Genomic DNA, 25,559 nt, shown 5'->3' with positions numbered 1-25,559 from the left:
AGGATCTTGCGGTTCCCGCAGGATCCATCCATCCTGGAGCCCTCCAGATCTACTGCACCGCAGTTTTTCCAATTGGCTTTGCCAGCCTGGGGATCTCCGTGCGAGTCATTCCCGGGGAGGGGGAAGGGTAGCCATTAAATGGATTTATATTTTTCACTGGTCTGGAAGTCAGATGGTTTTTGCACGCAAGGAAACGGGAGAGAAAGGTGGGCAGGATTCTGCTTGGAAGCCTCAGTAAGATTGGACAAGGGCTGAATTGTTCCAGGGCAATTCCTTGTGATGCCATGGTGATGTGGCTTCTTTAAAAAAAAAAGTATTACAGGTAATCCTCGATTTACAACAGTTCATTTAGTGACCGTTCCAAGTTACAACGGCATTGAATGGGCTTATGACCATTTTTCACATGACCTTTGTAGCAGGGACGAAATCCAGCAGGCTCTGACAGGTTCTGGAGAACCAGTAGCGGAAATTTTGAGTAGTTTGAAGAACTGGCAAATACCACCTCTGGCTGGCCCCAGAGTAGGGTGGGAATGGAGATTTTGCAGGATCTTTCCCCTGCCACACCCACAAAGCCACGCCCACAGAACCGGTAGTAAAAAAATTTGGATTTCACCACTGCTTTGTAGCATCCCTATGATCACATGATCAAAATTTGGGTGCTTGGCAAATGATATTTAAGATTGTTGCTGTGACCACCGGTTGCAACCTTCTGACAAGCAAAGTCAACGGAGAAGCCAGATTCACTTAACAACCGGATTACTAATTTATCAACTGCAGTGATTCACTTAACAATTGTGGCAAGGGAGGTCATACAATGGGGCAAAACTCTCTTAACAAATGTCTCACTTAACAACATAACTTTTGGGCTCAATTGTGGTCTAAAGTCGAGGGCTACTTGTATAGTAGTAGCGTGTCATTACCTCCTGGGATACTTTATTGTCCAATCAACCAGGGATTAATATTGTATGGCTTTTTAAAATCATCCACAGTCAACTAGATGGCACCACTCAAGTGTAAATGTCTATGGAGATTCTCAGTCATCCAAGTCATGGTTGTCCCAAAGGTGCTTTTTTCAGGAGGCAACTGGACTTTTTTGTTTTTCTTTGAAGATGTTTCATTTCTCATCCAAGAAGCTTCTTCAGCTCTGACTGGATGGTGGGAATGGAAGGATTTATATTCCTTGCAGATAGCTGGTCATTTGCATTTCCCACCATCCAGACAGATCTGAAGAATCTTCTTTGATGAGAAGCGAAACAGCTTCAAAGAAAAAAAAGAAAATCCAGTTGCCTCTTGAAAAAAGCACCTTTGGGATACTCAGGTATAAGTTCAGTTTCCTGGTGGAAATTGTCATTCTGTGCAGGGGAGAGAGAACATTCATAATGTCACCCTGAGCTACATTTCTGAGTTAACTTCATTAAGTTTCTTAGTCATTTACATCAGTGCCTTTTCCTTGAGAACACAAGGTTTAGGACAAGTTAGCTTAAACAGTTGGGCTGATGTTAGTGTTTGGTTTTAATTTGCTTAGTGATGGTATTTTTGATGTTATACTGTGATTTGATGATGTGGGGTTTTTTTTCCTAACTGTTAAATTTATTAGTGTGTTTGATGACGTGATATACAAATATCAAATAAATCAAAATAAATAATAACAAAAAGGCCCGTAAAACATGGCTTTTATTAACTAGCTTGGGGATCCTGTGGGTAGAGTGGAACCTGTTAGATGGTTGTATGACAGAATGTCCTTTCTGTATGTTTTCCTTCTGTTTTGTTTTTAATCTTGTTTTTAATCTTAATTTAAATTGTTTGTTTTAATGGTTTTTATATATTGTTGACTATTGCCATGTACATCTCCCAGTGTCACTTAATGTAAGATGGGATGCTATACAAATGAGAGTAAATAAATAAGTTATTTTTGCATATGCAACAGGTTAACGATGGTTCTGGAAATCAAGAAGAATCCAGTCTGATCAGAACGATAGCTTCATCTTGCAAAGCATCCTGATTCTTACCAGCCAAAATGTTTTATGGAACCTTATGGGCAAGAAATGAAGGCAGGGTTGCTTCATACAGGAGGTACAGTTTAACCAATATACTTATGGATCTAGACTTTAAAATTATGTGAAATTTCTAGGCACACATTAGCTCAAATGAAGTACTTCTCAATTGCTTCAGAAACTATACAAATTGTTTGCATAGGATCACAAGCAAAATGGGTCTGCATGTACATGCCTGCAAAGCCAGCTGAGAAGAGCTATTAAGGGAGTCATACAGAGATGCTGCTGTTTGAACAATCTAAAAAATGGATCTGTATCAGTGGTGGGTTGCGCTCAGTTCGTAAAAAATTTAGTAGTTCCGAGAACCGGTAATAACATTGGCTGGCCACGCCCCCGAACCGGTCCCCGGCCCAGTCATCGCTCACTTACCCCATCCACCTCATCAGAGGCTTTTTTTTTTTACTTTTAAAAGCATTTTTTCTACAACCACTTCAGCCGAAGAGGTGATAAAAAAAATGCTTTGAAAAGCCTCTGACAATCCCAACTGAGTTGCCTGATCGGCAGAGGCTTTTCAAAGCATTGTTTTCTGCAACTTCTTAAAGTTGTAGAAAAAATTCTTTACAAAAAAAAAAAAAGTTGTCCATGCCCACCCAGTCACATTACCCCCCACCAAGCCACGCCCACAAAATAAGCCACGCACACAGAACCGGTAGTAAAAAATTTTAGAACCCACCCCTGATTTGTATTAATATATATTGTGAAATAACTCAGGAGTCACACTGCTCTAAAAACCTCCATGAATATTTCCCTTTAAAACTTTCTAAGTCCATGAGCATCTTTTGGCACTGAATTTTGTTTGTGTTCACATGTATACTGATAAATATACATATCTGAATAGATACCAAGTAATGAGAAAGATTTTAGGATTGCAATGGGCAATTTGATGACAGGGTACAGCTCTTAAAAATATAAATTTTATGTTGGAGGCAATTGAAGAAGAATCCAAAGAGATGCTACCAGTATCATATCTATGTATAAGCCTTCAGTGTGATCATACTTGGATTATTTTATGTCAGAAAAACTGAACAAAATGCAGTTTGTCAACAATGACTGAGGGATGATTATGAAGTTTAAGGCTTTTAACTTGGAAAAATGGAAAGTAAGGCAAACGGTTTATAGATATACTGTATGCTTGATGTAGATAGTGTTTTTCTTTTCTTATCACTAACACTAGAATTTGGGATCATCATAGTGAAGTTGAATGAAGGGAGACTTGTATATGTTTATCCTGTGCAGTTTCATTGATAGAATATATGATCTGGGACATGCCAAATTTTTGCACAATAAGGCTACCATTAATTCATCCTATTATCCTCATGAATAATTGATCCCTAGGCCTATGCAGTTATTCAGAAGACTGCTTGGCTTTGAGAAATCTTTGAGCAAGAACCCTTTAAAGCAGCAGGTCTGAGCAGCCGCTCTGCTTTGATCCAGATGGCAAAACTCTTCTGTGCATGCTCAGGTGCCCATCACTTTCCAGTGAAGCAAAAGGTCTAGTTCACAGTGTCAAACTGCCGTCACGTGACATTTTGTGACGTTTCCCCCATTTGCGGAGCTGGGATGGGCGTGGCCTGCATGGGACGCATCCCGCCCACAGGTACCCCTGGTCTAGTTGGATGATTCACAGTAGAGATATTCAATTATACAAATTGAGACAGCACATTGAACCTGATTGCTGGTGCTTTGAATTGAGATACTATCGTAAAGCCTATTTGACATGCCCTCTGGTATCTGGTATAGAATGTTATTTTGAAATAATTATAATATATGAACACACATAAATTATATCTCTGGTTTAATTATTTCAATAGTTAAGGACTTTAAATTGTTTTGCAGATATGCTGTTGAATTTTCATTAAGGGACCATTTAAAAGTAATGTAAACTTTGATGATAAATTTTATGGATTCTCATATGTTTTAATAATCATGAAAATCAAATTAGAGGTACTAGCCTCTACATGTATCAAACAGAAGAAGCCATGGCCTCGAATCACCTGGCTGGGAGAGGTAATTATATTTTTTTATATATTGTACATTAAAGGTACATTCCTCCAAAATTTAAATCTTACTGGCATAACTTCAAGTCATTGTGAAAATCTAAGTAATATCAACAGCAATAATCAATCTATAAATCATTCGGAATTACAATAAAAACTGAGCAGTTGAAAAATGCATAATTGAAGTTTAAAATATCTACTTTGCTTTAGAAAAGAGCTGAAAATCCAAAAGTTTGGATTTTTCTTAACACAAAGTATTCTTATCTAAACTTTTGTTTTATTAACTAAAGATAAAGTTCTTGCATTTTTCATTTTAATTTCAGATTCATATTACACTGACTACTGTTATTGCAATTTATTTGATTTTTTAAAAGTTATTTTGTATTCTATATATTTTAATATGCAATACTAATCACATACTTCTTTTACATTTTATTCATACTCATGATGCTTGTAAAAAAATTTTTTAGTATCTGCTATTTTAAAATAAAAAATATATGTTCAAACCTGGCTTTGTACTATGGTGTCTTATAACTGAATCAATGATAATATGGGATGGTTAAAATAGCTTTTTATATACTCCCCAATTTGTTTTTGGTTTTTTTGAGTTTTTAATTTTAAACTTATTGAATCTCTGATTTGGATAACTTATAAATCTAAATTATTACTATTATTGTTGTTATTAAAATTCCATATCAGATCTTTTTACTCAGAAAAAAATTGTCTACTTGAACTGCAGAAGTTTTCAAGGAATCTTTGTGTAATCAAGTATTATGTCATTTAATGTTTTGCTTTTATTTCTTATAATGCTACCAGAATTCTTGAATTAATCCAGGCATTTATTAGCAATATGTAAATAAAAGACTGACATTCTTTTAAAAGGAAAAAGAGGCCGTTTTTCTATTGGATGACAAAAACATACAGGAAATTAACCTACTTTCTGGAAAAACAAAAAAGAAGATTCCCCAATTACAGACTTTTCTGAAGAATGTTATCATATTATCAACCTCAAGAAATGGTAAAGTATTATACTATCAATTCTTTCTACCTAAGTGTATGAATGTCTGTTTTTATATAATACAAAGAAGTTTCTAATAGCAAAAATTAGCACTTCTTCAGTTGTTTCTGAGGTAAATTGGTTAACCCTTTTTCTGGTCATAAATACACTCATGATGAAAAATTATTTATATATTTGGAATATTAGATCCTAATTGAATATACATTTAACTGGGAAGGAAAAAGTGAACTAATTGAAAACAGTGAAACTTATACTGTATATAAGTATATGTGCATCACACTCTAAAAGGATGCACTTTAATATTTTTCACGTAGGAGCTTGGTTGGGAGGAATGCTTAAAACAGGAGAGATCTTTCTTTGGAACAAGGACCAAGATATTATAAAAACTGTTCCAGCCATAGAGGAATCTAAAAAAGTGGCTATGGCAGTGCAAGGTATGATTGTTCAATTAATATAATTGTCAAAAAATATTTCTTTTTTTCATTTTCATCTTTTTTAAAAAAAAACCTCACCATGTTTTTTAAAAAAATATTAAGAACTGTAATTTAAAATTGTCATTTTTCTTATAGTATTTTTCATAAATTTCAAGATTACTACCTAATTGTTTGTTATATGCCAATGACACATTAATATGTAATGTATACTTATTGATGCTATTACCACAAAGCGTGTTGCTTATTAATGCAGCAAAAGCATCCATGATAAAACATATATACTAGTTTTAATTCTTTATTCTACTACCTGATTTTATAAGAAACCCTATTTGTTTGTGATAGCATATGTTTTGTTGTCATAAATTAACTACATATTTTGAGTAGATTTAGAAGAACTGAATAATTCTAACACAGCATTATTTTCTAGAACATTCCTTGAGGTTATGCCTGCATATTTCCAGCAAAGGAAATAAAATACTTCTTGCTACTCCAGATGTCTGTGTCTTATTGTGGGAAAGCATAGAATCAAACTCAACACCGTCCCAAATTTCTGCAATGGGGCAATGGTCCCAAATTATTCCTGAAGCTTCAATTGTGTTACCAGCCATCAAAGAGAAGGAAACTGTAGTTAGTGCTGATTTTATTGAAAATGAGGTAAAATATAAATACAACTCATCTTATTCATTGACAGTCAAGTATTTTTAAAATACATAGTGACTTTTCTTATAACAGCCATGTAATTCTGGTTATTGTTGAAGACTATCAATATGTTTATATTACATAAATATTAGTTTTAATATTGAATCTGTGGCTGTTGCCTGTATTTCTCATAATCAGACTGTGAATTATGATGCTTATGCAGCCAGACATGCCACCCTCAAATACAGACTTCTGGATAAATAAGGATTTTAGGTGCCAAAATACACCCGCCAAAATCAGGTTTCGCTTATTTCAGGGATGAACTTATCAGCAAATATATACGGCAATACTTGTTAAAAGTATCTGTATTTTCCACATATATTCATATATAAGCCCATCTGCATATAAGCTGACCCTTGAACTTTTAACCAAAATATTATAAAAAAGATGGGTTGACTTATCCACGAGTGGCACATTTTCATGGTATGTCAATTAAAAAATTTGAGGGTTGGTTTATACATGGATGGGTTTGCACAAAGTACAAATAGTCCTTGGTTAATGACTAGTTTAGCAACTTTTTGAAGTTACAAAAATGCTTACAATCCCCATTGTCACATGATCATATTTTGGGTGCTTAGCAAGCAACTGCAGCATTCCATGGATTTCATTTTTTTGCCAGAAAACAGCTTTTACTTCCTGTTTTTTAGCAAAAAAAAATCCCATTACAAACAGTAATAACAACCGCTGTGTTCACTTAAAACCTGCCTCACACATACACTTAACAATCACTGCAAAAAATGTTGTAAAATTGGGTTGATAATGTAATGTTCAGCTTGGCGCTACTTACAACTATAATTTTAAGCTAAATTACAGTAATAAATTGAAGACTACCTGTATGTAGTCCTGCTGAATTCTGACATTGTTCAGGAAGGGATAAAATTGAATGACTGGGATCATGAATAGGGAGTCTTCCATCTTGACAACATTTTTTTATTGGGGCATATATAAGCCCAACATCTTGGTGTTTCCTATTTGTACTGGCATGTTTGCATGCAATTGCAATATATTGCATTTTCTGCTGTGTTTTGTGCATGTCTTTTTCCAGACAACATAGTAGAGCTTAGGAACCTAATTATAATATTGCATGTGCAAGATAGTTCATTGTGACTGCAGTTTAAATTTCTAAGGATTGATAGGGGAATGATTAGGTCTTCTATGACATATTAATTGCTGAACACTTGGTAAAATATGAATAATTATAGATATAAATTTAAATAATTGATATATAGATACTTCAAGTGAGTTTTTCAAAAATATTGATTCATTGACAGATATTGGGAGATTGTTGCTTGGGTTCTTTTGCATTTTATTCTGAGGACCAACTGATGCTGATATTTTTGAAGATCAAATGGCAGGAGAACAGTTTAAACAATGCAAGGTAAAACAAATATTCTGATTTTTAAATACAGATGTTTATATCAGATACTTAGTAAAATGTATATCAGTTTATGAATGAAAATGTTGCTATTTATATGCATGTATGTATAGCAGGGACTAAATGATAAGTGTATCATTTTGAATGAAAAATACATTAGATAGATAGACAGACACATGCACAAAATTATATTTTTCCTCTTGACATCTGAATGTATATTTTAGGAATATATATACAATCTGTGTCTCCTTCCTAAAAAGTTGGTAACAACTACCACAAAATTAGGATGGGTATTACGCTAAACCATAATATTTAGTAGATGAGATAGAAGGAACTTAAGTGAAGCCTTGGATTAATATGGCATCCCTTTCACTATTTTTCAATTGCACAGCTCACTAAACACTTAATAACACTTAATTTCAAAGAATCTAGGTTTAACTTTCTAGACACTAGCTAATAAAAATGGGAGGCTGGTTTAATCATTTGAAGTCGGCATCAAACAACATCCCCTGAATGCTTAGTAAGAAGGAAAACTACTGTATACATTAGTAAAATTATTTTCCATTTTTCCTGTAATATGCACTTTTTTCTTCATCCGACGTAGCTCTGTTCCATGTCAAATCCATTGGGCACAACAAACATGCTCTCTGCTTAATTTGGCTCCCTCTTGTGAATCAGTGAAGTCGAGAGGTGCTTTGCTTACTGCATTCTCACATGATGGACTTGTGCTAGCAGTTGCTCTCAATCAAAAGGATCTACAGGTACCAATGTTAAAAGCATACTAAGAAAGTGACTTTATTAATATTGTGCTCTTTATTAAATTTGGCTTTGTAAATTAGTTTGAGTACATCCTGTATCACCCCTGTAGAAGAAGATACCAAGAATTTAATTGCCTTTCAATTCTTAGCAACCATCACTTTCTTACATTTATATATGATCACAGAACCTATCTGGCATGCAAGACTATAGAATAAAAAGGGAAAACCCTGTGAACTGGTAAGTCATCCCTACCTCCGCCCATTTTTAAGGAAACCCTCCAGTCTTCAATTCTACTTGCTACACTTTATCCTCTTAAAAGAATCTGCTGCTGCTTTCCAGGAAGTGGATGGGGGAACACTTCTTTCCAGCAGTGCAGTCTTTAATTTATTTAATTTATTTTAATTAAGAAGAATAGAATAGAATAGAATAGAATAGAATAGAATAGAATAGAATAGAATAGAATAGAATAGAATAGAATAGAAAAACAGAGTTGGACGGGACCTTGGAAGTCTTCTAGCCCAACCCCCTGCCTAGGCAGGAAACCCTATACCACTTCAGACAAATGGTTATCCAACATCTTAAAAACTTCCAGTGTTGGAGCATTCACAACTTCTGGAGGCAAGTTTTTCCACTGATTAATTGTTCTAACTGTCAGGAAATTTCTCCTTAGTTCTAAATTGCTTCTCTCCTTGATTAGTTTCCACCCATTGCTTCTTGTCCTACCCTCAGGTGCTTTGGAGAATAGCTTGACTCCCTCTTCTTTGTGGCAGCCCCTGAGATATCGGAACACTGCTATTATGTCTCATCTGGTCCTTCTTTTCATTAAATTAGACATACCTAGTTCCTGCAACCGTTCATCATATGTTTTAGAATCCAGTCCCCTAATCCTCTTTAAATCTTAAAGTTTAAAATTATATTCAGCAAAGAGACTTGCAATGTAATCAAGGAACAGAGTAATTTTGTATCCTGTCAGCATTTATGTTCAATGAACAATTTAGAATCAGCATTTATGTACAATGAACAATTTATAAAAGGAAAAATCAATTAAAAATGATAAAGACACATGAGGAGACATTAATAAATCGTTAAATTTTATCCTGGTATTTGTCCATATTAAACATATTCCTTTTTTCCTTTTTCTTTCTTTTTTATAATTCTCAGGCAACTCAAATTCTGTTTATGAGCACTAAGAATTTTATTACTACTTCAGGCAGTCTTAAAGGTTGTGGTAGCAAGAATCCCAAAATTCCATCCAAATTAATACGGTCAGTGTGAAATCAGCTTTTTTCCCCCAGGGGATATTTTAAAATCCAGTGTGGATATGTTAGTTGCATGTTCCTGAAGGTATTATTTATTGTATTGTTGAAGGTCTTACTGGATTTCTGACATGAGCTGGACTCCTGATAGTCTGTTTTTGGTTTGCATGTTAAAACGTGGATCACTGATCATAATGACATGCTTGGGTGAATTGATGACTTTAATTACTTATGGCTGCTCTGTAGAATTTGGACCAGCAGAATTTATTCCTCTGCATCCATTAATAACACACAGGTGAGATAATACAACAGTTTTAAAAATGTCTGAACTTTATGTTTTTCTTCCATATATTTTCTAATAATAATAATTTATTAAGCTTGTATGCTACTCAACTCTCAATGACTGGCTGGCTCACAACAATAAAAGAAATTACAATAAACTCAATAAAAAAAAAAAATAAAGCTAAAAGTTGGTATGCATGATAGTCCAGAGGGAATATGCAAGGGGTCTTGCTCTTCTTTGCCAATGGCATATTCATATTTTAAATGTTTCATTTTTTTCACTTATTCTTTTATTCTCAGTCAACAAAAATGGCACTGGCAAAAGAGATTAGCTCTATCTTAAAAGACCTCTTCTCATTTCCTATGAGTGTAGTTTAACATACAGTATTCAGGATGGGGATTTAGCCTAATATACTTTTAAGTGAGATAAACATTTTTGCATTATGATATTTATACGTTAATCTTTTATTTTGTTGGTTTATTCTTCTGTCTGCTAGATCACAGAACTCTTTCTTGAATTCTCATGATTCATCAGTTTCTGAAGGAGACTTCATGAGGCAGAGATTTTCTGTCACATGTCATTCGAGTTTGCCTTATCTCATTGCCTCTGATGGATACATGGTTACCGTTCTTAAATTTTCCAGTGAGTTTTCACCTTCTACATATACAAAGTCGTTGCTGCTTGATTCAGCCCAACGACTAGAAAAGTTGCATCACAATTTGATTACATTCAAGGTATGACTGCTTTCTTAATTTTTTGTTACCATATAATATTGGTTTGCAATTAAGGTCCATAGAGTCCTTTCTGAAAATGACCACAAAACTGTTGCTACTAAAAATAATTGTTTTGTTTCTTTAAGGAGGCATCCAATTATGAGTTAACTCTTTTCCCAAGAATTGGAATTGTTTAATATTTGCCTTCAGGTTATTTTCAGTGTCCATCTGTATTTTACTTAGAATCAATTTTTTATTTCATAAGAATTTCTTAAAAGTGCAGCGTCTCTGTCAAGTGAAGGGTTAACTGATTTCTTTGATTTTTTAAAAATAAATATCACGAGAGTACAGAATCTATTTTTATTCTGCAGGAGTTATTACCACCTATTCCATTTTTCTTACACCTGTGAATGGATAATTTACAACAGGTTTTGTCAGCTAAACCAGAATTAATATTTTCATGGTAAATATTCAGTGTTCATTTTGGTAGCAGCCCAGCAGTTACAAAATATGCTCCTGGAGGGATATATTTGGTCTTTAATAGCAATAGGAAAATTGTTTTATTTAGCCAGATATTTGAAAATAATATTTTAAAATACTTTTCAATTTCATTCACAATGCTGTGATTATTCACTCTTCTGACATTTCTGCAAGGGTATGTGTTTTATGTTGCTGATATCCAGAAAGATCAAACCATATAAATAATATATTTTGTGATCTACTATGCCACCAATTTCAGGATCTGTTTCAACTGTTGCATTCAGAAATTGAGGATAAAAAAAATAGATGATGCTAACAGTAAAAGAGCTTTATTCTCTTCCACAGTCTGAGGGGAAAAAGCAGCCACTGCAGTCATTGTCTTCTTTAAGAGCTAACCTCTTACAATATGAAAATCAGCTTTCTACTTTCTCTGGCACTCCAAAGTTTTTACAAGAAGAAGAGGGAGCCACGGAACTAATTGAAGAAGTGTCACTATTCCAGGTATTATGATAGCTTTACAATATTGAATGATTAATATTAATAATTTTAAATCATGATGAATACATAGTAAAATATTTAATAATGTAATGTGAATTAGAATAATTGTCATATAGAAAGGTCATTTTGTTTGTTCGGGGGATAGTAATGCAGAATTTTATGTTTGAAATTTTCTGTTATTAAGGATAAATCTTCCTTTTAAAAAACTCTTCACTATCTCCTGGTGCTCAGAAGGCTATTTATGTGACACAGGATCCCTAATCTTAACTTAGAGAGAACCTGTACAAAAATATCAAACATTTTACTTTGGTTAAGTATTTGTTTACATTTTGCTGAATAGATATTGAACCATTCATACATCAAACTGGCCATAAAGCCATAAAGGATTTAGATATCTCACTTGCAACAGTTTCTAGACCAGCGCTTAGAGAAATATTGTGTTTCTCATTTTTTCATATGTGTGTGTATCTGTATGTATACATATGTTAAAAAAATTGTATAAGTGGATCTGTAATTATAACTGATACATTTGTCACAAAATAAGCATATTTCAGATGTATTTTTTAATATAGGAATGCAATGAAGAATCCAGTGATGACAATTTTTTTCAAAGTAATTCGTACATTTTGGGAAGCCAAAAAGCAAATTTCACTTTAGGTGATGAAGGCCAGCTGGAATTCGCATCAATGTTTGACACAATTCATGCAATAGATGGAACAGACAGGAAAAAAGAAGGCCTATTGTTCGAACTGAACCATATTCAAAAGAATCTCATCGCTGCTTGGAGAGTGGGGACTTCAAGAAGTATAAAAGAAAAAGACATATTATTAAATTTTAACATTCGTTGCATTGTACACTTTTTTAACATTCTCCAGCATGTGAAACTGAAAGAATTAGATCATCCTGTCAAGAATCAATCATGGATACAATGTGTCTTAAACTGTTTCCACCAATTTTTGACTGTCCTCAGTTGGGAAAATCAACACAGACAAACATTGGGGCATTTAATGAAATTCACAATGCAGACCTTAAAACTGATACTTGCAGAACAACAAGATCACCTTTTCTCCACTAATCTTTTGGGAGGTTTCTCATTGCTGAAAATGGTTATTCATTATTTAAATGCCAAAAAAATACCACAGTATGAAGTTCTTCTAGCAGATCTGAATGGTAATAATAAAGTGGAACTAGATTCTATTGATCTGCCTCTGTTTCAAAGCACGGATTGGAATAGTCACCAGAAGCACTGTGCATTACATTCTGTGCTGATGTGTTCTCTTCCAATGGCAAACCGAACTGAGAATCAAGAAAAAAGGTATTTCTAGTATAAAAATTATCACTTTAAATATTTTACTATTTTGATGCATAGTCTAACTTGAATCATGAATAAAATATCATAAATAAGAATTCTGGGACAAGTAAAATGCAGCATTTGAGTTTGTGAACCCCTTCTGATCTCTAAACACTTATAATAGATTTTAGTGTGAGACCCAGTATGCCAATAACCACTGGGACCACCATAGCCAATTTATGCCATAATCTTCCAACATCAATTTTCAAATCTTTATGACCTTTTCCAGTTCTTTGTCTTCTACAATATTCCCTGGTGTTGCCCATCAATTAATCACACTTTCTTTTTTTCAACCACACTTAAATTTGTGTGTTATGAGCCAAGACACTTAAATTTGTGCGTTATGAGCCAAGACATTACCAGATTATATTTGAAAATCCCACAATATTTAACTTGCTCATTTTCAACTACTTTTTCAACTTTGTGTTCCTATCAATTTTTTGTTAGTGTCACATGATATTTTTTTACAGATGTTCCATTGAATAATTTTGGTGACTGTTATGTCATTGTTCACAATCAGTTTGTGTGATCTTGCATGAGCTGAATATCTGATCTACTGTTTCTTCACACAATCCACACTTTGAATCACTTGATAATAATTATAATATAATATTATTATTTATGGGCCTGGTTTGCAGCCTTGAATTTCCCGGTGATTTCCCTTTGAAATAATAATGTAAGATTTCTTCTACTGTATAGAATATGTAAGGATTAGTCAATAGCTTGCTTTAATTTGTGACTTTAATTATTTTTAAACTTAGGTTAACTGTAATCTGGCGACACTTGTATAAACATGTGATTTGGTATTGGGCACAACTAAGCAGAAAAGTGAATACCTCAAACAAATCAATGACTGAAATCCAAATTACTCAGGAAATTCCAGTGACCAAAGCACTTGCAAGTCATATACAGGCAATCTTACAGTCTTCAGGAGAAAGCTTGGAACAGCTTCTGACTCTCAAGTCTGTGAATGGTTAGTGTCTTGAAGAAACCACCATCACTTCATATACCTTGCATAAATATATACATGTAAATATGAAATTGATCCCCACCACTACCTGCAATCCTAATAACTGACACAATTTAAGGGGCTGATTTGACCTTAAATTCTACATTCAGTGGGATGAGATATCCAATAAAGGGTTAATGTTCCCATGAACTCTATTTTGAGAAACAAAACAGATTCCTGACAATATACCCACAATGAACTTATTCATACAGATAATTTGTTTTTTAAGAAGTGTCAATATCATCTATGTGAGAACAAAATAATTCATGGTTGTTGATCTCAAGCAAACTGGCCTGAAGATTAAGATAAGTTTAAATGCTAGATTTCAATTTGTTTTTAAGGTGAGGAAGAGTTTCTGATAGGATCGTATAAAAAGTCTGTGGAGGCCTGGGAGAGAGCTTTTCAAGAAACAAAAGCAAAAGGTACGATAATTGTTCCGTTTTTAAGGTTAGTCTTTCCCGCAAAAATTATTTGTTTGAAGAAATATGGGTAGTCTTTTTTTTCCCCATTGTCTGTAGTCTCTTTGAAGCGGCATGGTAGGTAGAGTTGAAGAAAGCAGTGAATGGGGCGAAAGCCAAAAGTAGGGGACAAGATCTTTCTAACTCTGATACCCTTTCTTGCACTTTATGTTCCCCTATTTCTGTGATGATTGTTTCTATCCAAAGCAGCAGTCTGTAAGGAAGGTCGCTCTTAAGACTTTCAAAGGGCATTTGACATTGGACAAAAGAGCAGAGATGGTCCATTTCTAATTTAAAGCTTTTATATCTTTCTCTTTACCTTGGAAGTATACAGTCAGGTCCAGAAATATTGGGACATCGACACAATTCTAACATCTTTGGCTCTATACACCACCACAATGGAGTTGGAATGAAACAAACACAATGTGCTTTAACTGCAGACTGTCAGCTTTAATTTAAGGGTATGTACATCCAACTCAGGTGAACGGTGTAGGACTTACAGCAGTTTGCATATGTGCCTCCCACTTGTTAAGGGACCAAAAGTAATGGGACAGAATAATAATCATAAATCAAACTTTCCCTTTTTAATACTTGGTTGCAAATCCTTTGCAGTCAATCACAGCCTGAAGTCTGGAACGCATAGACATCACCAGACGCTGGGTTTCATCCCTGGTGATGCTCTGCCAGGCCTTTACTGCAACTGTCTTCAGTTCCTGCTTGTTCTTGGGGCATTTTCCCTTCAGTTTTGTCTTCAGCAAGTGAAATGCATGCTCAATGGGATTCAGGTCAGGTGATTGACTTGGCCATTGCATAACATTCCACTTTTGTCCGTTCAAAAACTCTTTGGTTGCTTTTGCGGTATGCTTTGGGTCATTGTCCATCTGCACTGTGAATCGCTGTCCAATGAGTTCTGCAGCATTTGGCTGAATATGAGCAGATAATATTGCCTGAAACACTTCAGAATTCATCCTGCTGCTTTTGTCAGCAGTCACATCATCAATAAATACAAGAGAACCAGTTCCATTGGCAGGCATACATGCCCACGCCATGACACTACCACCACCATGCTTCACTGATGAGGTGGTATGCTTAGGATCATGAGCAGTTCCTTTCCTTCTCCATACTCGTCTCTTCCCATCACTCTGGTACAAGTTGATCTTGGTCTCATCTGTCCATAGGATCTTGTTCCAGAACCGTGAAGGCTTTGTTAGATGTTGTTTGCCAAACTCTAATCTGGCCTTCCTGTTTTTGAGGCTCACCAATGGTTTACATCTTGTGGTGAACCCTCTGTATTCACTCTGGTGAAGTCTTCTCTTGATTGTTGACTTTGACACACATACACCTACCTCCTTGAGAGTGTTCTTGATCTGGCCAACTGTTGTGAAGGGTGTTTTCTTCACCAGGGAAAGAATTCTTTGGTCATCCACCACACTTGTTTTCTGTGGTCTCCTGGGTCTTTTGGTGTTGCTGAGCTCACCGGTGCATTCCTTCTTTTTGAGAATGTTTCAAACAGTTGTTTTGGCCATGCCTAATGTTCTTGCTATCTCTCTGATGGGTTTTGTTTCTTCAGCCTAATGATGGCTTGCTTCACTGATAGTGACAGATCTTTGGATCTCATCTTGAGAGTTGACAGCAACAGATTCTAAATGCAAATAGCACACTTGAAATGAACTCTGGGCCTTTTATCTGCACATTGTAATTGGGGTAATGAGGGAATATCACACACCTGGCCATGGAACAGCTGAGAAGCCAATTGTCCCATTACTTTTGGTCCCTTAACAAGTGGGAGGCACATATACAAACTGCTGTAAGTCCTACAGCGTTCACCTGAGTTGGATGTACATACCCTCAAATTAAAGCTGACAGTCTGCAGTTAACGCACGTTGTGTTTGTTTCATTCCAACTCCATTGTGGTGGTGTATAGAGCCAAAGATGTTAGAATTGTGTCGATGTCCCAATATTTCTGGGCCTGACTGTATATAAGTTCAGTGATGGTAAATCAATGCGGTTCTTTCTATTTATAATCTAAAAAGGTGATATTGCACAAAAGGAATAAGGCAACAAGAGTTGCCAATTTCAATTAACATTGTTAAGCAAGGACTACCTGCATCTTAAGGTGTGAGCATAACTGAGCTTCAAGAAATTCCTTCAATACCCTTCAGTGCAATTCATCTGCTATTGTGTATTGAAGGGTATTCCTTAGGTAATAATTTGGTGTTTCTTTTTATTTCAAGTTTCAATCTGGCCCTTTCATCGTGCTCCTGTTCCACAACAGGCCTGCAAGCAGCATAGCGAGGCAAGATAAAAGTATACAAATTGTCAGTATGGCATAGTTGCAGCTAATAATCTTAAAGCATGTAGACCTTAAGTACCTTATGTGTGATGCTTCCTACACTATCACCCCTTAGAATTCCCTTTCACACTCCTATCATCCCTGTAGCAATTGTTTTGTGTCCTCTTCCACAGAATAGTTATGTGCTTCTCAACCTACCACACCATTTTCTCTTTAATCTATCTTTCATACTCTGCCTACATAGCCTCTTAAAGTAGTAATTATGTTATTTGGAGATAAAGATAGAGTTCCACCACAGCATTTCTATCCTAAATGGGTTTGGGATTACCTGGGGAAACATGGGGAGAGAGAAAGATTGTATGAAATAGAAATAAAGGTAATATATGTACATATTTGAATGGGAGGTTTCTAAAACTGCCTCACACTTTTGTTATTGGGTATATGCAGACACAGAGAATTTAGTAATACAGCATTAGGTGCAGCTAAGAAAAAGCCAGACGTATAAATAAGATTATTACAATTATTAAAAGTTAAGCTTAATTGTTATAAACTATCACAAAGGGATTCAAAAGAGTTTGCCTATGTTAATTTCTCTTTGCAATAATGCTGTTAAAAAACTGAAGTTGAAAAATCATTCAGTTAATCTTGTTTAAATTATTGTTTACTCAAATGATTCAAATGAAATGTATTGTACTGTATTGCAAATGTATTACAAAATGTATTTGCACCATATATTCCTATTTTCACTTATGAATATGGATCCGAGAGCTAGATTTGCACTCGTATATGCATAGGATTCAGGGGTGGCTTCCACTTACCTTTACTACCGGTTTGCAGCGGGAGCGCACACATGCGCGCGCTTCTGCACATGCGCAGATCACCCATTATGATGTTGTGGCAGGTGGGCGGAGCCTCCCGCCGGTTTTACTACCGGTTCTATAGAACCGGACCGAACTGGGAGCAATCCACCACTGATAGGGTTTATTTTTATAGAACTAGGATTTATGTTTTCAGCTTTTGTCTAATTATTTTTCTTTCTAAATATAGGAGGAAAGAGAATACCCTTTCTTCAAACTCGATATTATCTTGCTATTTTATATTGCCATCTGTATCATTATAATATAAGTGAGGCTCAGGGTCTGTGTGATCATCTGGTATATGAACTTCTAAAACGAAACCAAATTTCTGTAAGAAACCGAGATGCTATGACAGGTATGTAAATATAGAATTCTTCTTTCATCACTCAAATTACGTATAATAATACAAGTAGTTTTTAGTTGAGGACACAACTTCAACAGTCATAATTACGAGCCAGTTGCCAAGCACCCAAATTGCAATTGTGACTGAGACACTGTGATAGTTGTAACTTCGAGGACCATCCATAAGTCTAGTTCAGCGCTATCTAATTATAAACATTCACTGAATGAGTCATCATTAAGTATATTTAACATGATATGTTGCAGATTTGTTATTTTTATTACAGTGTTATAAACTTATGTTTTTCATCATTTCTGTACGGATAATAGAACATTGCTTTGAATTATATTATGCATTTTTATTTTCTTGCTTTTAAACTCTTTTTTCCCCCTCCCAAATCTCCTAAAAATTCCCTTCCAAATCTGGTTTAAGAATACAGGTAGTCCTCAATTTACAGGCACAATGGACCCCAAGGTTTATGTTGTTAAGTCAGAAATTTGTTAAGTGAGTTTTGCCCTGTTTTATGACTTTTCTGGCCACATTTGTTAAGTGAATCACTAAAGCTGTTAAATTAGTAACACGGTTGTTAAGTGAATCTGCCTTCCCCATTGTTTTTGCTTGTCAGAAGGTCGCAAAAGGGGATTACATGACCCCAGGACATTGCAACCGTCATAAATATGAACCAGCTGTCCAGCATCCAAATGTAAGTCACATGAACGTGGGGATGCTGCAATGGTCATAAGTATGAAAAATGGTCATAAGTCACTTTTCTCAGTGCCGTTGTAACTTTGAATGGTCACTAAAGAAACTGTTGTAAGCCGAGGACTACTTGTACAGTGTTTTCAAAACTTAAATGGCTATTATCTTGTGATAACTATCAGCGTACCTGCTACAACTCTTTTTTCTCTAAAGCACACTGATCGTCTTGCATCAAAACAAGGCAAAATTTGAAATTTAAAATGGTTTGCTTCAAAATATTTTGCATGTCGTTATTTGGGGGTTCAGTTATAGTCCTATCCCAGCAGCACCTACCCTCTGCGGGATGATGGCATTTCAGAAGGTCTTAAAAGTCCTGGCTGTTCTCACATGCCCTTGGCTAATGACTGGAACCCCTTGTAGGATGTATATATTTGTGATGTTGGGTGATGTTGGGTGAATTCACAATTTTGAACTTTATTTTTACTTGTTCTTACTTTGTTTCTTTTCTTACTCATTGTGTACTCGATTTTTCTATTGTGAGCTGCCCAGAATTGTTCTGGAGTTGGGCAGCACTTACATCAAATCATTTATTGTTGCTTCCATTATTATTTCTATTTGAAGTAAGTTCCACTAAGATCTGTAAGACTTATATTAATATAAGATTGCAGTCTTTGGCTTTTGTTTCTGAAAGACTAAGGAATTCTTACATGCTGAACAGTAATAACTTTATTTTGAGCTTTTTATTTATTCATTCATTTATTCATTTTTATTCATTCAGTTACCTCAGACTTTTTTGAATTTTCATTTTAGATGCTGAATGGATAAAAGATATTCACACTGAAGCTGCTCTGGCAGTGGTTCAGTCTTTGGCCCGATTCATGGCAGCCTACTTCACTAATGAGCCAATTTATATACTTCCTCCCCACAGTGTTGGTATCTTACCGCCACTTCATATCAAGCCAGGTACCTTTTGATATTGTTTCATATGCTTGCTTACTGCTATAGTGACAGAGTTGTATTGAGAGGTAATCTCCTGCCCTATAGAAATGCACAAAACTTGGATATTATTGGATATTGGATAGTATTTTGTAGTTATTTCCTAACATATAATTTATCTAGTCTAGCTGCTGCTCCTTTTCTCTTTTAAGTCAACTAATGGCATAATAGTTGTCTCTGCCATTTCTCTAAATGAAAAATGTCCTTCCCATAAAATGCATCCAATGTGACAGGTTCTGTTCTTGCAGAACTGAAAATTGTAGCTGCTGGTCTAAATTTCTGGGAGAAAAGTAGGATGTTTGGTGGGTTGGATATCTGATGCAAATGATCTACAGTTCTGATGGCCGTGTTCAGTTTATCTGAAAATAGGCTCAGAATTCAGTTGGTCACTTTTAAGTAAGCTTGCAAAGGATTGGCCATTGAGCAATTTAATAACAAAAAAAAACTCACGGCAACTACTTTTTTTTTATTATAGACGGGTGCCTTCGTATTATTCCTCTGCAACATTCCAAAGTCACTGAAGCAGTTAGGGATAATGGCCTGTCTTGTACTTGGACTGTAGAATATACTCTTGATTTGTTGCTCATCAGTGGACTAATTCCAGAAGCTGTGTGGTTAGCCCAGAAACTTGGAGACTGGAAAATGGCTGTTTCAATCGGAGTGGCTTATCAACTATATTGTCAAAGTAATAAAAGCTTAGCAAGGTCAGTCATATATATATAAACAGTAATGTATAGTTATTTATCATGAATTGGTATTATAGTATTTACCATGAATAGATATTTATCGTAAATAGATACCATCATCATTATCATCCTGAATCTATCTATCGCAGGATAAAGGCCTCCACTTGAAAGTTATGAAACATGAGCTACCATAATGGTCACAGGCAGGTTGATAGGTAGTTATTTTTTGATTTACGAGTTGGTTACCACCTTTAAAGCGCTCCATGGCATAGGACCTAGTTATCTTCGAGACCGCCTGCTGCTACCGACAACCTCCCATCGACCCGTGCGCTCCCACAGAGAGGGCCTCCTCGGGGTGCCATAAGCCAAACAATGTAGGCTGGTGACCCCCCAGGGGGAGGGCCTTCTCTGTGGGGGCACCTACCCTATGGAACCGGCTGCCCCTGAGATAAGGAGAATCCAAGACCTCGGTGCCTTCCGCCGTGCCCTTAAAACTTTCTTTTTTCATCAAGCCGGGCTGGCTTAACATATTTTTAAATTTTTAATTTTTAATTGGTTTGTCATTTTAAACTGGGGCCAAATTAATATATATTGTTTTTAATGTTTGTATTGTATGTTTTTATCTGGCTGTACACCGCCCTGAGTCCCTTGGGAGAAGGTGCGGTATATAAATTCGAAATAAAATAAAAATAAAATAAATAATGCCGAAAGAAATAAAGTGGACCAAAATCACCAATTTGGTTTCTGTGCCTAAGGGACGCCAAAGACCTGGTTTTCCTGCTCATGGGCTAGCACCTTAACCACTGCAGATGGATAAGATAGAGAGACAGACAGACAGACAGACAGAATCTCTGTGTTTCTCTCCGTATGTGTGTGTTAGTAAATCTAAAATAGGTAATATCTACCAAATCTAGCAGAATTTTGTCAGAAATATAGAGCATGAACTTTCCTACTTAATTGATTGACCACTTCAGAGAGAAGTGACAGAAAAACAGTCGTATTTTCTTGCAGAAAATACTACAAATAGTATTTTCCCATCACTGTTGGTTCCATTTTAGTACCATGTTATGATACAAGGTTGTAGCACATTGTGTGATGAAGCTTTAGCTCACACACCATTACTTGGTTTTGTCATAGCATGTTTCAACCCAACCAATTATGGTTACTCAGTAACTGATAGTTAAGCAACTACGGTATGGTTTTGGTCAGTGCGCTAATTCAGACATAAATACTGGGCTCTTAGTAGTAATCTGTATAAGTAGCTGGGTTGTTTGGGATTCGTTGTATATCTTGAAACTTCAAAGATGACCCCTAGATAAAAAATTCAACTTTAGAGATAGTTTTGATGTTTTTAGCACAGATTATTAAGAGATTACAATCCTTATAGAATTACGGATATCATCTTTTTCCACCACCCAGCAGATATTGTGTTTGTAATCTATGGCAATTGGGCACTCCGTCCTTACAGTTACAGTGTATGAAGTGATTGTTGTAATAATCTTCCAGGTCAGTAAGAAACATCTATCTAAGATTTCAAAAGAAAACCCTCCCAAAATAGGTTTCTTTTGCTGATGTTATTGTGCAATATTAGCTCTTTTAGAGTTTCATATTATACTAAATGAGACAAATATCATTTGCTTTAATCAATATTTTTATTTTTTGACTACCCTTGAGTGTATTCCCGGTATGACTAAGCAGAGGCCATTTCGAGAATAATTTGAAGTAAGTTACCCTGTTATTCTTAATACAATTTCAGGTCAGGGAAGGTGGAATTATTCCTGCCATTACATTTGACGCCAACAAACATTTTTCAAGAAAAGCTACAATCTTTTTTGGGTCAGCCTGTCGTCAATGAAACAACAAATCAAGGAACCCTCCGATACAAGCAATTGACAGGTGCACAATCTTTATATATGAATTTGTTCTTTTATTATATTTCTACCAGTAATACTTCCATGCAAATGGTGTGACTTCCACATTAGGAAACAGCTGGAAATATTCTTAGGTATTTTTTATGCCTTTCCTAATGTACATATTTATTTCATAGACTTTTACAAGCAGGCAACCTGCTATCAACGCTTCTAAATGATGAAATATTATTATACAAAATTTTTATCGATGTATATATTCCTGAACTAGATTTATAGAGTTAAAATATTTCTTCAAGTATTTAATATATCTGTGCCATGTCTTTAATAACTTTTTGATCATTTTCTAAAGATTTTCAGAAACACACACATATTACTTTAATAGCTCTCATTTTATGACCATTCATTTTCATTGATAAGGTGTCATCAGATAACATATCAAATTTGCTGGTCATTTTTTCACTGAAGCATTTTCTGTAATTTATTGGTCTATATGAATGCTTTTTGGAGATTTTTTGGAGATTTAATTATTTAATATTGTGCTTATACTTGTGTTGCACCCCTATAGTGTTTGTCTGGAAATATATTGACTGTTACAACTAACATAATAAGCCATTATTATAAAAGAGATACTGAAATCTTTTTATTCTAGTTGATATTGTTATTTTTAAAAAATTTAAGCGTGAGGCAACACAAAAGCTCCACAATTTTTTCTTTTGGATCAAATACAGCAGTTGATGGACGTATCAAAATTCTGAATAAAATTCTTCTGGCATTAGCAAAGATCCTTAGCCATGTTAATTAAGTGAGGCAGCACTTCGAAAGTAAAACTGTCATATGTACTATAACATTCAGAATACAGCCTGAATGAAATGCAATGTATTCATTTGCAAAATGCAAATGCAAGTCTCGGGAAATTATATTAGTAACTCAGTGTCGCTGTCATTTTGAACTAAAATATATATCTACATTTAACCATAGATTTATTATTGTCTGCTTTTTTGCTTGTTTTAGATCCTATTGAAGAAGAAGATGCAAATGCCCTTTTTAGTTCAGTAGAACAAATATTAAAAGCAGCTGTTATGGCAGAAGCAGACATTCTGTCAGAAACCTTTCAGGTTTTGATGGACTTTGCCAAGGATCACAGTAGAAAATTCTGCGGCTTGGTTCCTAATGGTTTATATCTCCCAGCACCACCTTTATATTGTCCTCAGCCAACATTTGTGAGTGAAGTATGCATCTCGGTGTTGCATGAACATTTTTTTTTTTTGTCTTGCTAATTTTTTTCTATTACGTTTCAGACTAGTTTTTTCAAAGAAATACTAGCTTTATACACTATATGCATAAATTTATTAATTTATGAGGTGCTCTTGTAAAGAATCAATACTACTTACATTTTTGTGTGTTTGTTCCAGTTTCCTAAGTGTGCAAAGGAACTCTATAATCCACTATATAGGAACTCAAAGGTAGATAAACGGTTCCCTTCTGTGGAGGAAAGGGTACCTTTGTTCTTATATCAAATGTTGTGTCTATATTTATTTATTCAAAGAGCTTGGTTCCTTGGCTTAGCATAGTTCTTTCTGTTGCAGTACATTAACCCCTATGAGCTAAACATATAGATCAGAGTATATATGTTTGTTTATATTTATTTGATCATAAAACACATTTGTAAATACTAGGAAACTATAGTGCTTTTCTTTCCACACTTTAGTAAATCAAAGGAATTAGGGAACTAGGATTGGTAATTTATCTTGGGCTTACACTTTCCTTGGGTTCATATTGTAAAACTTAAATTTTATAAAATTTTAAATTTTATAATACTCTAGGAAGAAAATGCTGATGTACCATTAAGAATAGAGAGAGACTGCAGACAGAAAATATCTGGAATTGTTCAACGGATTCTTCTTCTTTTCCGGGCTGCTCATTGTTCTTTTGCTGCTGCTCAGTGGTATATTGCACGGCTGAAACATGCACGAAGAGTCATGCAAAAGGTACATATTATTTTTAATATTATACAAAGTGATAATAATAATATGGAAGACAACTTTTTTGGACTTGATATATTTCATAGGCATCTGTGATAGTTCTAGGTTTTATTTTTTGTTCTTGACAAAATCTAGAATTTTGCTATCCTGTAGGTTACTTTCAGATACAATCTTTTAAATGATCATCTCTAGAAGGCAAATGCCATGATTCATGTGAGGTTTATTTGCTTTTTATTATTTAGATTATGTTAAAATTGCATGTCCTAATTTGTCTGCAAATATAATCACTGGGCCATTTCCAATTTGACCGTGTTCTGGTGAAACAAAGCTTGAAATGGCTTGACTGTTCCAACAGTTGGAAATAATTGGAATTTAGCAGAAGCCTTTTTGGTCCTCTGTATTTCTTAAGAAGTAAATTCCAAGCTGTTCACCTCTCTTAATGGAGAAATGTAGCTGCAGCCCAATCACCTTCTTTATAACTTTCCCAAAAAAGGAGAGTTGTAGATTGGATTGCCATGGATGATTGGATCTGGCGATGATCTCTTAAGGAAGATGTACCACTCCCTCCTTCAAGGCTAGCAGAACCACCTTCCTCTCTGAGAAAGGCCAATGCCCAACTGTATATCTCTTTCCAACTGGTCTTCCCAAACTAAGAGTGACAAAAGTTGGCCAGATAGGAATCCTGAGAAACCTGTCTAGTTCATTAGGAATTACAGGATCTAAGAGATTTATTCAGCAATATTGTCTAGGACAGGGGTGTCAAACTCAAGGCCCATGGGACAGATCCGGCCCGTGGGGTGCTTAGATCTGACCCGTGGGGCTGCCCTGGAAACAGCAAAGGACCGGCCGATGGTGCCTCTGCCAGCAAAAACGCAGCTCGGAAGGGACACATGCAGCCCTCCCGAGTTCCATTTTCACTGGCAGAGCACTGCATGAGGTCCCTGGAGACACCCCCGACACAAGTGATGTTGAACTGACCATGTCCCCCCCCCCCCGAAGTCAAACACAACCCTGATGCGATCCTCAATGAAATCAAGTTTGACAACCTTGGTCTAGAACATTCACAGTGTCCCAATAAATGATCATGAGTGCTGTCCCTCCCCAATAAACAACGGGTCACCAGCAAAAAGGCCCTTGGTTAGCTACTAGCAGACACATAAGATGATGATGAAGAAACAACTATGCTGTGCCACTCTTATTGTCATAATGTAACCCCTAGTGTGGTAGTAATAGGTACACACACACACACACACGTAAGCTATATTCACTATCAAACTTATGAGATGCCCTCCCGGTTCCCCTTTACACATGCAAACTGCTTACAAACTGCCCTTGTAAGAAAATATACGCAGCAAGGTGAATTGACGCTGAGTGGTGAAAATCAGATTGAGCCAGGAACTTGTGGCTCAGTAAACCAGATTGTTTATACTCACTGACCATATTTCAAAGAT

At 35.5% G+C, this 25,559-nt stretch overlaps 1 protein-coding gene across 7 annotated transcripts in view; it reads left to right on the top strand.

Annotated features, from left to right (window-relative positions):
• CPLANE1 (ciliogenesis and planar polarity effector complex subunit 1) overlaps positions 1 to 25,559 on the top strand; it is a 72,248-nt gene that overhangs the window by 542 nt on the left and 46,147 nt on the right. For 5 of the 7 annotated variants that reach the window (XM_034442379.3, XM_087888223.1, XM_034442382.3 and 2 more), the window contains exons 2-21: positions 1,928 to 2,073; positions 3,891 to 4,061; positions 4,934 to 5,069; positions 5,384 to 5,503; positions 5,931 to 6,157; positions 7,474 to 7,580; positions 8,182 to 8,338; positions 9,498 to 9,601; positions 9,705 to 9,887; positions 10,372 to 10,609; positions 11,414 to 11,569; positions 12,139 to 12,881; positions 13,679 to 13,890; positions 14,268 to 14,348; positions 17,725 to 17,889; positions 19,384 to 19,536; positions 20,045 to 20,273; positions 22,012 to 22,151; positions 23,138 to 23,355; positions 23,950 to 24,114. In XM_034442379.3, the coding sequence (XP_034298270.2) occupies positions 3,981 to 4,061; positions 4,934 to 5,069; positions 5,384 to 5,503; positions 5,931 to 6,157; positions 7,474 to 7,580; positions 8,182 to 8,338; positions 9,498 to 9,601; positions 9,705 to 9,887; positions 10,372 to 10,609; positions 11,414 to 11,569; positions 12,139 to 12,881; positions 13,679 to 13,890; positions 14,268 to 14,348; positions 17,725 to 17,889; positions 19,384 to 19,536; positions 20,045 to 20,273; positions 22,012 to 22,151; positions 23,138 to 23,355; positions 23,950 to 24,114 (3,615 nt within the window). In that variant the 5' untranslated portion in view covers positions 1,928 to 2,073; positions 3,891 to 3,980. The remainder of the gene's footprint in view (positions 1 to 1,927; positions 2,074 to 3,890; positions 4,062 to 4,933; positions 5,070 to 5,383; positions 5,504 to 5,930; positions 6,158 to 7,473; positions 7,581 to 8,181; positions 8,339 to 9,497; positions 9,602 to 9,704; positions 9,888 to 10,371; positions 10,610 to 11,413; positions 11,570 to 12,138; positions 12,882 to 13,678; positions 13,891 to 14,267; positions 14,349 to 17,724; positions 17,890 to 19,383; positions 19,537 to 20,044; positions 20,274 to 22,011; positions 22,152 to 23,137; positions 23,356 to 23,949; positions 24,115 to 25,559) is intronic. The other 2 variants (XM_087888222.1, XM_034442377.3) reach the window with 1 other exon arrangement.

This window comes from Pantherophis guttatus, chromosome 2 (assembly GCF_059756535.1).
Source record: "Pantherophis guttatus breed Tessera chromosome 2, ASM5975653v1, whole genome shotgun sequence".
NCBI classification, from domain to species: domain Eukaryota; kingdom Metazoa; phylum Chordata; class Lepidosauria; order Squamata; family Colubridae; genus Pantherophis; species Pantherophis guttatus.
Note: the sequence above shows the minus strand (reverse complement) of the source record. Positions and strands in the feature narration are given on the sequence as shown.